General features: G+C 39.2%; 2 protein-coding genes across 5 annotated transcripts in view; both read right to left on the reverse strand.

The window, feature by feature from the left end:
* dot1l (DOT1-like histone H3K79 methyltransferase) overlaps positions 1–4,685 on the reverse strand; it is a 30,406-nt gene extending 25,721 nt beyond the window's left edge. The window contains exon 1 of one of the 4 annotated variants that reach the window (XM_008407114.2): positions 4,301–4,685. In XM_008407114.2, coding sequence (XP_008405336.1) covers positions 4,301–4,381 — 81 coding nt within the window. In that variant the 5' untranslated portion in view covers positions 4,382–4,685. The remainder of the gene's footprint in view (positions 1–4,300) is intronic. The other 3 variants (XM_008407113.2, XM_008407115.2, XM_008407116.2) reach the window with 3 other exon arrangements.
* A 5,791-nt stretch (positions 4,686–10,476) lies between these two features.
* Positions 10,477–17,886, reverse strand: part of ell (elongation factor RNA polymerase II) — a 38,999-nt gene continuing 31,589 nt past the window's right edge. The window contains exons 8-12 of the mRNA XM_008407112.2: positions 16,984–17,569; positions 15,692–15,758; positions 14,394–14,565; positions 12,982–13,026; positions 10,477–12,888 (exon numbers count right to left, since the gene is read on the reverse strand). Of these exons, the coding sequence (XP_008405334.1) occupies positions 12,784–12,888; positions 12,982–13,026; positions 14,394–14,565; positions 15,692–15,758; positions 16,984–17,569 (975 nt within the window). The 3' untranslated portion in view covers positions 10,477–12,783. The remainder of the gene's footprint in view (positions 12,889–12,981; positions 13,027–14,393; positions 14,566–15,691; positions 15,759–16,983; positions 17,570–17,886) is intronic.

Below are 17,886 nucleotides of genomic sequence, written 5' to 3' on the forward strand. Positions count from 1 at the left end.
TGTCTATTTCTTTGTGGTACTTTTAGGTAAGTGAAAGAGCCGGTTACCGAGATTAAAAACTTTTTGTAAAAATTGTTGATCAAAAACATTTCTACACCTGGAAGACGACAAATAAAAGATACCAACTGTACAAAGTGTTCTAGATTTTTTGATAGCCGCTGATTAAAAACCAAATTCCACTGTTTCGGTTTAATAAACAAACAATTAAGTTTAGATTTGTCAGACACAATCTGTGCACCGTTTCGGTCAGTTGTGCTTTAACAAGCAGAGATAATATTCAAATTGCAATTCAAAACAATTCATTTCAGCAGAAAACAGCTTAATTTGCTGTTTATTTCGATCCAGAGTTACAAAACCAAGTAATCAACTCAAACTGATGACGACTATGGTTAACAAATGAGTTCCATTCAAGCACAAATAAGTGATACATTTTTATTCAAAATATGATTTATTTGAATCTTTGCAAAGTGTTGCTTACCATCGCAACTGTGCTACTTTGGTGGTGCAATGAGGCAGCTAACTCATAGGAGAGATGACGACCCAAGTTTGAGACTTTGAGTTAAGTCACAAAAATAAGAGAGTTCAGACACACATTAGATCTGTGACCTATAGACCGTGGACTCCAGGTAAAAGACTCTAGTCTTTGCAACAGAGTCTATCTCATGTGATGAAGAGTGAAAGGAAGCACCAGACAGCATCTGCTGTACAGGTTTTACAGTGAAAGGATGCCCTTCATCTTATTTTTAGAGCAGTGTTTGTGCTCGTCAGACTCTACAGTCTACAGCGTTAGATCCATTTACAAAAAGACTTTTTCAGACTTTTTTTTTTTTGTCGCCTGTCATCAGTACTATGAATATTTGAAGATATAAACTTAAAATTTTACAGCAGCATCACTCATCCACAACTCTAAACTTTTATCAAAATCAAGTATGGCTTTGACAGGCACAGTTTCAGTCATGTTTCTGATCTCCAATCCATCTTTTTTGCTTCATCCAACTTTCTATGCAAGACATGTTGCCTCTCTTAAACTTAAAAGTGCAACTTTAATCAAAAATTGGTGTCTTCTTCTAACACTGTGTGCGTACTTCTCTCTCTTAAAAAGGATTGACCCATAGCACAGTTGAGTGGGTGGATGCCCCTTTGAGTCTATGCTCTCAAAGCTCTCCAGCTTTCAACCTAATTTTTAGATGCACTTCAAAGAAAATAGTTCCAAAAGAGGCAAAAAGAAAAGTGCACTCTTTTTTTGTTCCACCTAGCAAAATCTAAAGTTAGAAATACTAGCAGCGTCTGAGCTTTTCTGTAGGAGGAACAGAGCTCAGGTTTCATCCAGAGTGCAGTCAGGCTGAGCCCGTCGCTCGTGCTGACCCACTGACCCACTTTCTGTCTCCTGTTCCAGAACATTGCCAAGGAGAGCAAGAAACGACAGAGAGGACGAAATAAGAATAAAAGAAAAGGTTAAAGAAAAAAGACGCAACGTTCATAAAAACTACAAACTGTTGGGACCGGAGAGCCACAGAGAGGATGGGAAACGGGACAGTTTTGAGGCCTGGCACAGCAGCTACAGCTAAGCGCTAACAGCTCGGAGTTCCCAGCTTCCCGCTCAATACTGCCCGCCTCTACTACGCAAAACGTCCGCCAAACATAAAACCTGCATGCACACACAAACTTTTATACAGCTACTAACGACATCTACACACCAGATGTACTATATGCATCGTACCGCATGTAACATTTACACTTACGGCATCAAGCCAGGCGGCTAAAAAGCAGCATGAACTAAAGGCTTTCTTGAAAAAAAAATGTCATTTGTATAGTAGATATAAACCCTCGAGTTCAGAAGCTGTAAGTGGTATGCAAAGGCATGGAAATGACTGTGTGCAGCAGAAAGAGAAGCAGTAGGGGGAGGTCACCTGCTAAAACGAAGACGGCACACAGCAACACCAGCAGCGGGCTGCTGCTAAAAATAAACACTGTCTGACAAGCCAGAGACAAAAAGACCAGAAGACCCTCCCCTCTCCCTCCCAGCTGTGGCGCTGACTGATGCATGTTCAACTCCGCCTGTGCACGCAACACAGAGCAAACTCTTCAGTCAATCTCCTGTCAAATCAGTGACGCACGGTGGGCGCAGGGGCTTCATGCCGCACACTGTTTCCCTCTGTAACTCATGCGGCCCACAAGAACAAATGACTGAAGCGGGCTTACACCCGACTACTACTCTGACTCAAAACAACCAAACAGTAGCGTGAATTTGCACAAACTAAGCTAAAGAGCTCTTCTCACACCTCTTCAGAGATGAGCGACGCGCTTACAATGACGAGGAAGTCAACTTGACCTCGAGCGGTTAGTTTCACACTTTGAATATAGAATTAAAAGTATGTCAAAAAAAAAAGAAAAAAAAGAAAGCTGCATAAATATTTCAGTGAAGGTGAGTGGCCAACGAACAATGTAGCGTGTGTTTAACAGCACTGAGACACCAGTGTCTCTTTTAGATGTCGTTTGAGGCCTCCTACTGCCTCCACCCAAAACCAGATGGAAACAGGAGCTGCAACACTTCGGAGGAGGTGGACTTCACATGGAAGCGTTTACAAATCCACACATGGTGTGGAGATGGGAGCGAACACAAAAGCAAGGGTTAAACTGGACAAACAGATCTGGACTTGGTCCTAACCATGCGCCTTGTTCTCCAACAATCGGAGCAAGCGCATTAAAAGCCAGTCAGCAATGTGTTTGTTGTCTGTGAGAGAGTGAGATAACTAATCTTAAATTAAGTGGGTGTGGAACATATTTTTACTAAAGAGGCTCTTTAGTTAACAGCAATAACTTTAACAAAAGAAAACCTAACAAGTAAGTATGATTGGAACAAACACTACAGAACAAATATTGGAACAAGCCTTTTCTTTCTAATAAGATAGCACAGACCTGACCATATGGAGAAGTGAAGGAGGGTGCAGAGAGAGAGAGAGCGAGGGAGTGCTTTCCTCTAAAAACAGGAGGCGATCGCTGTATGAATCAACTCCATGTTCAAGAATCCCATAACAAAAAAAAAATAAAATCAGCTGTTTCTAATTTAATCCATGGCAACTAGTCTCCATGTAAACAGCTATCACGCAGATCGGAAAAGACGTTACATTCCTGACATTCCTGGATTTTGAGTTCATCCTTAAAACAAGGGACTGTGCAAGTTGACTGAAAGTGGAGGCAGCAAACGCTAATGACTCAGTAAAAAATAAAATATATATATATATGTATATTGATCACGAAATAAATGGACCGACTGTTGAAACTGAAACAACTTGATTGACTAGATAGACTAGGATGTGGGTGGAGAGAGATAAACTACAAAGAGACCCTATCCAGGCATTCAGAGAAACTCAGCGCTGGCTGTCTCATCATACTTACTATAAATCTGAACTTGAGCCACTAAAAACACGACTGTTGCCAGCTTCTTTTCCGCTTCTGTTGAAAGAGTGAGCTGCAACCAGCTCCTGATATGCAGACACCTACATGGAAGCCCAGCTGAGATGAAAGACTTGCTTTTCTCTAGCATAACGAGCGCTGCATGAGAAGAGCTAGATAAGACATCAACTGTTCACCCAGTTTTAAATATAAAATAAATGAGTAGTTCTTAGTCATAGCGATGTTACTAAATGGCACAAAAAGAATATGACAACAGCAATGACATAAATAAAGATCGATATCAGAGACGCTGTACACATACACTCGTTAAAACAACATTCATTCATTTGGTGTTTTGCTGACTAGGCAGGAAGTTGTTTTGACCAAAACCAGAAGTCAGGGGCTAAAATTCAAATTTTCTATGCATGAAGTACAACGAGATCTATGCTGGTTTTACAAATCAAACATGAAAAAGAGACTAATGTTAGAAATACTTGTGTCCGATCATGCTACGAGTAAAAACACATAATCAGAATAGGAAAACCAGATGAGAGTTAAATGATCTCGAACGGGAATAACACCCTGGTTCGATCATTTTAGACAATATTTCTATCTGACAACTGAATGTCACCGGTTACTACACCCAAATAACCTCGTTACTAAACCTAAACTACAATTACATCTAATACAGCATAGAGTGTGAAATGTTTTATTTTCAAAAATCTAACGGCAAACGGGAGAAAAACAATCTGCAACTGTCAGATCAGTGTGTCCCAAGTCCCCGGACGAGCTACATCTTCTTCTGTTACCCAGGGTTAGCCCAGGGCTAACATAGCTAACAAAGACAACATCAAGAGACTAAACATAAATTTGTCCCAACTTGGTGCTGAAGGGTATCACTTACGTATACTGGTAACGGCCAGGGATAACCAGCGGGTTCCGCTCCAACCGGCGATTTGAGCTTTAGCTCCAGCTTTTCTCCCATTCTCCACTCTGATAGAGAGCTAACTAGCTCCTGACTGCTCTGTTAGCCAGCTGCTCGATAAGCGAGCGACTCACAACGGGAACATTTTGTAAGAGGGAAAAAACGGCGAAAACTTGAAAAATGAAAACGACCTCCACACTCGCTACGGGAAAAATACACACGCGATGCAGTCAGGTGTGTACAAGAATCCCGCTCGTTTTAATATTATTAATAAAACGCCTATTATGTGCTCACTGGCAGGAACATCTCGTCCGTTTCGCCGCCATCTTGCCCGGCATGAATAAATATGGCAGGAGGCCACTGGCACGAGAGGAGGACTGTGACGACTGCGCGTGGGCCAAAAAGCAACGAGCACGAGCGCCATACAACTGTTTCCGAACTGCGTGAGAGACGTGACATCACAACTATTTTCCAGATAAATACCCGAATAGTTTATTTGCGTGAAACTGAAATATTTCACAATGTGTAATTTCCATTCACTTAAAGTAATAAAATCTGATAATTAAAAACATACAACAACAAACTTGAAACCAGCTGCAAATTTCATCGAGTGAAAGTTTCTTTACTTATTATCCTACCCATTAAATATATTTTTATATAAAGCCATAAATAATAATAATAATAAGATATATTAGAGGCAAATGTGTCAGCCAAAAAATTGGAAAAATTTTTTTTTATTAAATACAAAACAACCTACAAAATCATCAAACATTTTGATGTTTGATGATCATCAAAATGATGCTTTGTTTACAAAGCATACAGTGAATATGCTTTGTAAACAAATCAAAAAGAAATTAATCTAGTTTACTTATATAATGACAGTGTACCAATACAATCTAAAGATCAATATGTATGAGTTTATACATCAAATCAATCTTTGTTATACCGGTACAACACATCCATAGTGCAACTGATCATAAATCCGATGGTAAGTACGAAGTATGTGCTGCCTGTTTGTTGATCTGTTCAATGCTTTTCATTTTCTAAAGCACACATTGTTGTTCAGTCATGTTGGTGTGAGCAAAGGGCCCATTAACCTGGTTTAGAAGCTACTTTTCAGACAGATCACACTGTCCTTCTCCAGGTGCATATTAAAAAATTTAAAAGCAGCCCCCCACCCCGAGGCCTAATCTTTGCTCCCCTTAAATTTTTCATTTTATAAATAACAGAGAAGAAATATACTGTCATTCCAACACAACGGAATGACAGTTTACAGTATGCAGATGGCACCATACATGCTTTACTCAGTTGACAATATTCTCAGGTAATGTTGTTTGCTCATCAACTGCCTTCCAGTTGCTGCAGACTTTGCCATTTAACTTAAAATACATTATTAATATAAAAAAAAACACACATTTAATTAAGCATCATTTTATTGAACGCATTCCCTCTATAGATAATGTATTGTGAGAGAGAGAGAGACCATACTGAAAAAATCGTATTCTTCAAATCTTAGTGTATCTGGCCGAATGGTTGTTTGTCTAAAGGGAATACTAAGCATGCAGCCAAAAAATCTGAAAGTTAGACTTTGCTTTTGTTGTCAAAATAGGCTCAATTTATTGTTAAGAATAACTTGTATAGGCTGCATCTTTAAATTTTCTCACTGCACTCTGACCAGCTTGTAATACAGAACCCATCACTGGTCAACTTCTTGTTAGACAAACCATTTACTTCCTTCTTGTAAATTTTTATTTGTTTTACATTCTAAGGGGAATGTCAAACTACAACAAATAGGTCAAATATTATGACCACCTGCCAAGTAATGTGCTGATGCCGGTTTTGCTACCGAAACAGCTCTGATCTGTTTAGGTGTGGCCTCCGCTTGACTCGTGAAGGTGCGCTTTGCTGTGGTATTTGGCACCAAGACGTTGTTAGCCACAAGTCTATCACGTTCTGCAAGTTGCAAGACTGGCCCTTCATGGATTGGACTTGTTCATCCAGAACATCACAGATGCTCCATTGGATTGAGATTTGGAAAATTTGGAGGCCAACTCAGCATGGTGTGCATTTCAAACAATTATTGGTGACCCAAAGCAAACAAATATATATATACAACAGGGCACTTTATCCTGATGAAAGAGGCCAGAGTAATCAAGGAAACAAGTTTTTGTCCTTACTGGTCTGTGAATATACCGTCCCATACACAACAAACTAATGTACAGTGTTACTGATGCATTTCTCTCAGAGCAGCCTCAATGCACCTTGGCACAGGCTCTCCGTTGCTTCTTTTTGACAGCTTGGAGTGGCAAGAGTGGCCTTTAAACTGTAAACAATCTGTTTTGGTCTGACTTCGGCATTTTTGATCACATTCTACACTCAGTTGCTGCAACAGGCAGAGATCTCAGACGACCTGGTTAGCTCCTTCTGTCCCGATTAGCAGAAGAAGCTAACCAGGACAAGGGAAGCACAGAACGATTAAGGTACGTATAAAAGACAAATGGAAGTTCCAGAGAAAGAAATATTTAGCAACCCGAAGCTGAAACATTCCTATAAAACATGTAGAAATACTACAGACGTTATCAGTCTGTGTGAAGTGTAATCGGGTTGTGAGAAGGTTACTGGGAGAAAAGTCAGTTTAAAAAAAAAAATAAAAATACAGAGGCGATCTCTCACCCTTATTTTATTTGATACTTTTCATAATGAAGAAAAATTCATGAAGAAATTCAATAAAGCCAGCACTTTAACCTTATTGAGCTCAGTAGAGGGTACATAGACGACCTTTGGAAAATGCAAACACAAGAAGAAGGGATCAATGTGCTTGATCAAAGGTCACAACAGGGAACTATCGCACAAAAAAAAGTTAAACTCTGCAAAACAAATACTGACATCAGCTCTGACAATTTTCAGTGTTGCAATAGTTTACCGTTACAACAGATATCTGCTACAAAATCGTATACTTTACCAAATAAATTAGACACACACACACACAAAAAAAAAGAAGTTAAAATTCAAATTAGGTCAGTAGCAATCTGTTTTTCTACTTGACGCAACTGCAAAACACCGCAATGTGTTTTTCCAATCGTCAACTGGACCAGTAGAGTAAATTAGGCGCAGCTCTTCTCACGGGCAGTTTTGTAGGCTGATCAAAATCAACAGCATTAACAACTTTGCGCAGCTGCTATTGATAATGAACACTTCCAGCATCTGCACGAAATTGATGAGTCACGCATTTGTGAAGCAATTTAGTGCGATTGAATAAACTGTGCTCAGTGCCGCACAACAGCACACAATTTGGATGCTATATTCATTCACTAGAGGTTACCTGCACAGCTGTAAAACGTCCACAGTGAGGTGGGTTTCATTTTAATAATCTGCTGCTCACCAAAATCTTGTCTTTTCATGCACGATCGCAGATTTTGCAGCAAAAGGCCATAGATTTGATGGAAAGCGTATAAATAAGGATTACAAACATTAGGGAGAATTTTATTTATTTTTTAAAGAAGCTGACTAATTTATTTTGCTAAACTAGAACAGTCAGTATTGTTTAGTGGGTTCAGTCATGTGCAGCTGGGATTGTGAACTCAGATTGTAGTTCATCATATAAACACGGGCAGTATCTATGAAACATATGATTTACTCAAACATTTCAAAACACTAGCATCATCAATCTAATATTGTTTCACTTTTGAGTTGCAAATAAGTTCAAATCAGATGTGAACGTGACTTCATGAACATAAAAAATACACTGAAATGTAATCCACACAGACAAACGGGGGCTCACAACAGTGAAAGCCTCACGTCAAACGGTCAAGATTAATAGAAAGGTAATATCTAGGTGGGGGGAGGAGGGGAACACAATGTAAGGAGAATACAGAGTGCGCACAAAGGTTTAGCTCTTCCACACACTCAAAGCTTGGCTACAAATCACTGAAGCAGATTGTGATACAATCCCAGTAAAATTACCAGCAGTCAAACCTGGCAGTTTGGGGTCTCAATGATGCAATGCATTGCTTTGTGTTGAAATGCTGAGAGAAGCACTGCTACTGGCTCTTTTATGAGAAAAAAAAAGTAAGAAAAAAATCAATTTGTCATGCTGTATTAGGACCTTTTGTAAAGAACTATTTAGCCTGGCCCCTGTGTAAGAGTTGAGAAATTTCACGACGACGTCCCAGGGCTTTACCCTTCTAACTGCAGTCACATGTATATGTATAGACTTTTACTAATGCTTTAAAAATATGTGAATAGATAGAAATGTCCTTGCTTGACACAAGCTGTACATGAGAGGAAAATGTTCTTTTTTTTTTATCATTACTTATTTGCTGTGTCGAAATCGATGTTTGCTTTCCTTTAAACTCCAGCAAAGGAACCCAAAGTCTAATGTACAGTTTACTTTAAATGATTTGCTGATAAATTCAGTTGCACAAACAGAAACCAGCACAGAAATCCAGACAAAAATAAATTCTGTTTGACAACTAAAAAAAAAGAAAAATCTTGGAAACACGGAAGGGGAGGGCAGCTCTGATGTGTGTGTGTGTGTGTGTAAACATGTCAGTATACATGGCACTGTATGTTGGGGAGAAAGAAATGGCAGCCTGCCACGGTGAACTCGCTGACCGGGCCCCCTTCGGCTCCCCGAGCTGCTCGGAGGCCAACTTTGGGACGGGAGCCATAGTAGCAGGGCTCAGGCACGGCACAGCCAAGTGGAGCACAAGTTGAAGTGAAGATTTCTGGGATCTGTGTCGGATTACAGCGAGGCTTGTCCTTTGCATAGCATCTTTTGCTTCCAACAGCAAAAGACGCGATGTTTTGTTAAAAAAAAAACACAAAAAAAACACAGAAAAACATTTATGAGCTGTGAGAAAATGATACTCAGATACGCATCCATGTAGTCCAGAGACGTAAACAAAAGTCTTTTTGTCCTGGGGTCAATAATTTGTTACATCTTACCACTGCACTCAGGATACAGCAGTGAAGGAGACTGGAGGTATTTTTAAGTTTCGTGTGTAATCCAACACTCGCAGGAACAAAACTGATGTGACAGAGGCTACAATGTGAAACTGCTGCCATCTACAGGAAATGAGTGGCAACAACATTTTCCTCAGTGATTTTTAACCGGTAAGTCAGTTTTGAAAGCAGAGCTTGAAAAACATTTTTTTGGAGTTAAAAAAAAGGACATCTAAAAACCATAATCTCAAGTAAAATAAATCATTAAAAAAATGTTGTACCTCCTCTGCAGACAACGCATGTTTACTTATTTTGTTGCAGCCAGAAACGTCAAGGTATTAATTGAGTGTTTAAGTAATATACCTACACAAAGTAGAACTTGATTTTGGAATGACAGGACATTTATGGTTCTAATAATGTTTCTGGAAGTGAGCCCTGCATTTATATGCAAATCCTCATCATTCTGGTACCCCTAAATAAACTGTGGCTCTCCAAACACAGTTCAAGAACGGTAAACGTTGTTCCTCCTGCAAATGAAGCTGATGCAGACGGACGCTATAATGTTTAAAGGACAATGTTTTTAAAGAGAAATTTACATCTTAAAAGGAAAATGCTTGGTACAACACAGACATGGGACCCAGCCATTTGTTAACCTCTGCTGAAAACAGTATGGGTTTTGTTTCTGATGATGACAATCTAGCAAACAAAACTGAACACCTTTCTGTTAGCCGAAGACAAATTATTCTATCCTACTTTGACTAAAATATTGGTTGTAATTATTTCTGAGCGGGGAAAAAAAGAAAATCACAAAATATGTATGTTTCTAACAAAGGTTAAAAGAAAATTTTGGCCTGAGGGAAAAAAAAAAATGTTTATGCAGCACTAGCTTAAATCGAAAGCATATTCATGCGTTACAATTGTGGCAAGACATGAAAACAGATCATCACAGATTTCCTTTCATTCTGACAGAATTTTTTTAAATGAAAAAATGTATACTTTTCCCCTTCCGTTATGTTTTGTGCATCAGAGAAAATCCCAAATTACATTTTAATTTGTGGTTGAAAAATGACAAGATGAGAAAAAGTTCAAGGGGAATTAATTCATTTTGCAAGGCATTATACATTTAGTTTTCAAAAGCCATAAAGAATTAGGGGGCCTTTAATTGTGTGAAATTAAATGAAATGTCTAACTGTGAAAATAAATACCACAAGTTCTGATTTTCCCACATGAGGGTGTTAAAGAGTTTTATTGAAACAAAAATCACTTTAAGTCCCAGTCCCTTATGGTTCTCAAAAGGAAAAAAAAAAAAGTAGAAGAAGCATACTTTGGATTTTAGCTGTGATATTTCATGACTAATCTTCAAAGCCCTCCTTGCTTTCACAGCAGCATGTGTATGATCAAAAAACAGAACTATACAACAGGTCATTTTGGCACAATCAGCTCATAACAGTGGCACTGTGCTGGCATGTCTTCACTGACAAGTTTGCTCTCCACTGGCTCAAAACATCTCGCATCCATCAACTCATCTGCAATGGATCTGGAGCCGTAACAGAGATGCGCTACAAACCAAACACAGCAACAATGAGGACAAAGGCATTCCTTGCTAAACAGCTGTGGTTCTGGGTTAAAGTGAAGTGTCGACTGCTCACGTCTCCGATCCAAAATCCGGATCCAGCGGCACACGATCCAACACCCTTCTGATAAGAGTTGATGTAGTGTTAACAGAAGAAAAAAGAAAAAAAAAAAATCAAAGTGAGCATTTTCTGACTTCCTCTTGACATGTTGTGCAGAGTTATAAATTATACAGAGTGAAGAAATGAAACGGGAAGTAAAAAAAAATACTGTAAGATCCTTCTTTGCCAACATTTGGTGAAAGCGCTTTGTGCCATTTCGTTTGATAGGCGCTTTGGTTTAACATGCTGGTCTGAGCCACGGCCAACCGATTACGCGCCAATTCAGCCGGACGATGCCTTTGCTTGGATTTTGATGTTCTTGGGCAGTTTTTCTTTTTTTTTTTAAACCAAGTAAAGATAAAAGACTGCTCATTGTAACATTCATTTAGCATGCATTCTGAGAGACAGAAAATAAGTGTCTTTAGGACAACCCCTCCCACCCAAGTAACAGCAAGATCAGGAGAGAGAAAGTGCCGATTTGTAATATTCACATAAAAAGATCAATACAAGAAATGAATTCAGCGGCTGAAGTCGACTCGCTTCTCGAAAAGGCTTCTCCGAGGACGTCAGCGGATTCGGGCGAGACTTTTTCAGGAACCAATCATTGTTGACATCACGTTCTGAAAAGGCAAAAAGAAAAAACAAAAAACACTCGGCACTCCTTCGACGTGAAGGATCGGGACGATGGACAACGATGGCTTCGTCTTAACAGTCATCTTAATGGGACTACAAAGGGGGTCAAACAAAAGACGAAAAAAAAGAAAGAATATCTCTCTTTTTAGATGCAGTAAACATTTAAACACAATCGATGATCATATGTGTTTAAAAGATATGAGATCTGATCTGAAAAATAACTTCTTTCAAACAACTTTAAGTCGTATGTTGCTACAAAAGCCTGAAAGAGTACCAAATAGGAGCCAACGGGTGGCCTGGTAGGAAACACTGCTGTAAGGAGCACCGCAGAACGACATGACGGGGAAGAGACTGCTTCCGAGAAAATAAATCTACATTCCAAGGGTGACTGAGAACTTCTTCCCCCCTCTGTTAAGACATCTCCACAATTTTTAGAAAAGCCAAACACAAAAACCAGTGTCCGACTCTGTGCATTTGTTTTTTTTTGATTCAAATACTAATTTCTGCATCTCTACATAGAGAAAGAATACTATTGCCAACACTGACAATTAGAAGGGAAAGGCAGCTTCTGAATAGTAAAATACTGGCAGACAATCATAATCTGAGGACACAAAAAAAGAGACAGCATTTTTTTAAGCACTGATTTGATTTTGTTTCTTTTTAAAGGAGTGTAAAATAATTTCACCCCCACCAACAAAGTAAAATGACGAAAAATAAATAGGAAACTAACAAGATTCAGCTTTGCGAGCAATACAATTATGTGAAGAAAACTCATGATCTAGTCACCATTTCTTTTTACTTTTTTAAATGTTCAAAAACAAATTTTGGTGTACAATCTACAGTTTTCAGCTCAGAGTTCAAATTCATCCAGTTTCAAAAGCAGGAAAAATTATTTGGAAAATCTCCCGTGAAAGTAGGAATATTTCACAACGAACTCTCAAGACTCTGTTGCGCATTAAAGGCAGGGAAGGCTGCAGAAGAGCAATATTTACGGATCCACTTTTATCTACGCTCAGACCTGGCCCACATCCTTCAGAAAAAAAAAACAATAGGGAAAGGTTAAGGAAAAAGAGATCATGTGTCCTGCCTCGCCCCAGCACATGGGATTTGTCCTTTCGTGACGTTTCTTTTTAGTGGAAGAGGAATCCAGAGTTTTCCCTTTATCTGCCCGGTTTCCAGGCATAACAGGGAAACGGTCTCTAGTGACTACGTTTAAAGTTGCTGATGATCGTACTCCGCAATAAGTTTCTTTATATGAGCCAGTTTGTTGTGTAGATGTTCACAGCGGTTCTTCTCTTGGCTATAATTTGGATTAGTCTGTGAAGACAGAAGCACAGAGTCACAGCCTGATCGGACTCATATTTTCTTCAAATATATATAAAAGAAAAAAACCCAGCAAAAATGTTTTACCTTTTTGATCTTATGATACTCTTCAAGTATCTGATTGTGGATTGACTGTTGGGAAAACACAAAAATAAAGAGCATTCTAAATAAATGTGAAATACTGACACAGCATTTCCTTAATCTTTACAAGGTTTCTGCAAGTTTCTGAAGGTTACATTGACCTGACCTACTTAAATATGACTCTGATTCAAATATTCTTCCTAAAAAAGACATTTATAATAGAGAAACTACAACAGATGCTACCGCAGAGGGCAAAAGCACCAAATCAAACAGAACAAGATTATCCCTATTTATAGGTTGTTTTTTTTTTACCACTGTTTAAAGTCTGAAACTGGTTTCTGAAGACAGTCAGGAATCCCCTGGCTGCCCCATTTAAGCCGATTATATGTCACGTAGAATAGAAAACGAAGACAGAAAAATATTTTTAAACATAAAACCAGAGAACTCACACCTTTAGTATCATCCAGAGTTTGAAATGTATGAGCACACTGGGCTAGCACTGAACATATGGATTCAGCAGCTGTGAAAGTTAAGAAATTTGGCATGGGAAAAAATCGAATTATAATGCTGAATTTGTAAGTAATTATTGTTGGGTGGCATGATGTGTAAATGCAATAGCAGATACACAATGCACACCTTGGTTACAGTCATGTAGGTTTCAACTTCCAGCCTTGGGATGAGACACATTCCTTCCCCATTCGCTCTCCTATAGTGCAACAAGGAAACACTTTCACTGTACTAAAGAAAATAGGCTATATTAATCTACACACAGTCCTCTTGTAAATTCTTCAGCACATATATCATTTTGTTTCATTTTTGCAATCTTTATAATAAAAATACATTTTTGGAGCCTTTAAAGCATTGTTTTACTGACAGTTTTGTGCAACGCAGCTATAAATTATCTGCATATTTTTTTCAATTTGCAGATAATTGAAAAAATATGCAATTTTATTAGCAATTTCTTGAGATGCACCAGACTCGTACGTAAAGTCATGCATATTAAAATTTTGGCTGCACTGATATATATCAAGTTGAAGATAAACTGCTCTATTGTAGGTTTTATGGTAGATTAATTTTAGCGCACCTAATGAATGGGGAGTAACATGTGACTTGCTGATCACCAGTCAAAGGTGGCCGATTCCATTTGATGATTTATTGTTTGCTTCATTTTGGATTCGCCGCTGTTTTTTGTTACAGAACAATAAGATCCAACCAAAAAAATAAATGAAATCTTGACAGCTAAATTCATCAAATGAAAAAACTTGGGTGAAAACAGCAGTGAATAAATGGCTCATACAAGTGAAGAATGCATTATGAAAAACATTTCTGAAGCTTGCAGAAACCCTGTCTTTACCATTTTATCAGCCGTATCATCAGACTTCCTTCTGAACATTACTTTGTGTTCGTTTCGTATGTACCTTGTACTTGTCTGTGCCTTGTTGAAGCTGTTTCAGCTCGTTGTCAAGCACAGTGAACTGCCGGGTGATGCCCTCTATTCGAGCGTGCAGACCCCGGTACTCGCTGTATTCGGCGTTGAAATCGTTTTTATACCTTTGGCGCTGCTCCGGGGAGGTGATCACTGTGTACTTTCTGGGATTAAAAATACAACAAAAAAATATGAGCAACAAATTCCCCCTCAGACATCACATATAACGGTTTGATTCCAGCGAGCAGAAGACGTGCTGGATTTATTTCACGCAAATGCCAGAAAGGCAGCCAGCTTTTGTTTGTGTTGAAACCGTGACCGCTGCGGAAAGCACCTTGCACATGAATTTTACAACAGCTCAACCAAATGATTCTTCTTCACATAAGTGTTTGTTTTTTTGTTGTTTTTGTTAACTCTGCTGCAATACAAAAAGTCCCTTATAAATTGTAAAATTACAAACATCCCAAAATATATGAATCATGTTTGTGACTGCTGATTTATGCTCGACTTCTGTCTAAATTGCAGCATGGGGGAGATCTGTGTTGACCACAGCTGCCAAAATGACAGAAGATAATCACATGTTTTCAGCACTCTGGCTAACACCTGCCTTCCTTCCTCCTTTCTCTCCTGTGCCTCACTGTTTCACTAACAAAGCTGCTCTTCAGATTGTGAGGAGAGAAAAAAAAAGGTTTGTTTTTGCTAGAGTTGTCCCCATCTGGGCCCCAAGTGTTGAATTAGGGCCCAACCCATGCATTTTAAATCTAGAAGTATAGTCTTTCATTAAACCCATCATATTAGCTGTATGATTTTATGAATGCAGTACCTAAGATAAACTTTTAAAACATTGTATTTTAATGTGCAAGGCTTGATGTATCCCTAGTCCACCCCCCTGCAGCAGAAAGACTAGTAATTAAAGATAATAACATTTGAAGCAAAGTGCCAAGTTTATAAAGCCTGGGAATAATAAGTTTTTGTTTAGTTTGCAAAAAAAAATAAAAAATCCACACAGAAAAGCATTATGAACCATTTCATCACAAAGTTGCATCTAAACAAAAAGTAAAACATACTAATCTGCATCTAGAGTTTATGTTTAAAGACACTGCAGGTGTAAGTGTGGAGTTATTTTAACTTCTGCTCTTTGAATCTACAAGCATAAATCTGGCATTTATTTAACAGACTGGTGGATTCTACTTTTAAATGACTTTCGTTGAGATTGTGGACAAAGATTCCTGACTGGGAAAATCCAGATTTCATATTTAGAACCCATTTAGTAATTTACTTAATACTCACAATAAATAATCTGCCACTTCAGGTGATGATGAAGGAATACTGGTAGTTTTGCACATCCCATTCAGATCTGAAACAAGGTCACACAAATTAGAGTTTTACTTTTTAAAAATGGGACAGACCAAGGTACATTCTATAAAAACCTAATTTAACGAAGGTCAACTCATTGGTCCGTCACTCAGATGTATTTTGTGAGCACAAGTGAAGACGGCTCAAAGGCGAGTTTATTTCAGGAATTCAATTCAAACGGGGAAACTCACATGGGTGAGTGTGTGGAATATTTTAAGAGTTTCTACAGTTTAGATCAGGACAGTCTGTCGGCCAATCAAACACAGTGACACCATGATTATTACAGCACGTAATGGGAAACTGAGCCTGAAACCAGGTAGGATGCTTCTGATGTCTCTGCTACAGGAGAAGCTTAACGCCAGGAATGCGACTGCTCTAATCCGTGTCCTGTGTCTTTCTTTTGGTGGCTTGTGAAATACAGACTTAGGTCGCAGGCCATGGTCTGTCTGCCTCCCACAACTGGTTTTGCTTTGCAATCTTCTGAAAGCTGTGGTAATTCCTGTTGCCTGTGCGCTTTTCTTTACAATGCCTTCCTTCCACTCAATTTTCTATTAGTATCTGAGCAGCTTGCTTCTTTATGCCTCTTACCCTCGCAAACAAAAGCTGTCAGCAGTTGTAATTCAATTGACCATAAAATTGTGCAAATTGGAGTTATAAATATAAATTTGCTTAAAAAGTAATTTTGAAGAAAACCCCCCCAAAAAACTTGCATTTTTAGCTAAGTTTTTGTGGATCTTCAGCCATATCAAAACTTATTCACATCATTTTAAATTTCTTATTAAATGCATTTACAAAATTGCAGAGGTTTTTTTTCGACATTAGCGGAACAGCTTAAATTTTTTGCGCACATCTTTAATGGGATCACAGCTAGCGACTGTCTGCTTCTCAGTTTTGTAGGCTGCAACATTTCTGTTCTGATCAGCTTTTTGAGTTTTTTTTGCTAGATGAAAACCATAATCATCAAAATAGACATAAATCAGCACTTGAACTTCTGTCTTATTGAGATGAACCTGTACATAAATAAGATATTTCCATAAAGAAATATTATGTTCAGATCAGAGAATATTTTGGACATGAAGTTGAACAGCAGGGGTCTCACTTTAGACACCGAGAAGCTTTCAGGTCACATGATTCATCACCTACTCAGTGGAATGACTAACATACCTATATACACAAAGTAGTATTTTATTGAGAAACACACAATGTGCGAGTGTGCTGGGTCTTACCTGTGCTTTTAAATGCAATACTGTTCTTGAAGTTTTTCAGGCTCATCTCACATGCTGCTTTGGGCTCAGACGCAGGCTCCTGACAGATCTTTTTCTCCTTCGCCCTCCCTTTCCCCTTGTCCTTGCTTTTCTCCTTGTCTTTATGTTTTTTTGACTTCTTTCTGGATTTGTTGTTAACCGCTGAAGGGCCATTTTCCCGCGGGCCCTCCAGCACGGTGTGCCCGGAGGACGATGTGCCTATGCTGGGCGCGGAGGCCACCGTTGACACGGACAGGAGCGATGGCGGCTGACTGAGCCTCTCGGACAGCGTCGTTTCCTGAGAGTCGCCGTCCCGCCCGTTGTTGCTGGAGTCATTGCTGACGTCCGACAAAGCCTCGAAAGGACGGGGGATGTCCAGCACCGGGAGCGGCTGCGAGCCAGACATCATGCCGCTTTCGGACGTCGACACTGCGCCGCCAGAGTCTCCTCGCCCGCACGAAGAGCTGAGCTTGCCGTTTATTTGGACTGTTGCGGCCTTGCTGGCAAGGTGTGATATTCTGGGCTTTTTGTTGGCAAGAGGGTCGATGAAGTCAACAGTCGGCCGTTTCTGGTGAAAAATAAGACACCAGGTTTTAAAGAGGGGGGCAAATATATGCCAGAATATATTACAGAAAAGCTGTTTTTTCACCAAAATGTTCCAAAACACTTAAAATGAGTAATTGAACTGGACTTCTCTTATTATCCTGAAGACGTTTCATCCTCTCACCCAAAACCTTCTTCAGTTCAGAAACTAATGTTGGAAGTATTGGGCTCTTTAGTTTTAATCAGGAGCAATCACCCTGATGGGGCAATAGAGGCAGGGGCAGTGCCAAATGGGGTGTGGAGGTTTCTGCCCCTTCTCGATGATTGACATGTAAAAGCACC

This window comes from Poecilia reticulata, linkage group LG4 (genome assembly GCF_000633615.1).
Source record: "Poecilia reticulata strain Guanapo linkage group LG4, Guppy_female_1.0+MT, whole genome shotgun sequence".
NCBI classification, from domain to species: domain Eukaryota; kingdom Metazoa; phylum Chordata; class Actinopteri; order Cyprinodontiformes; family Poeciliidae; genus Poecilia; species Poecilia reticulata.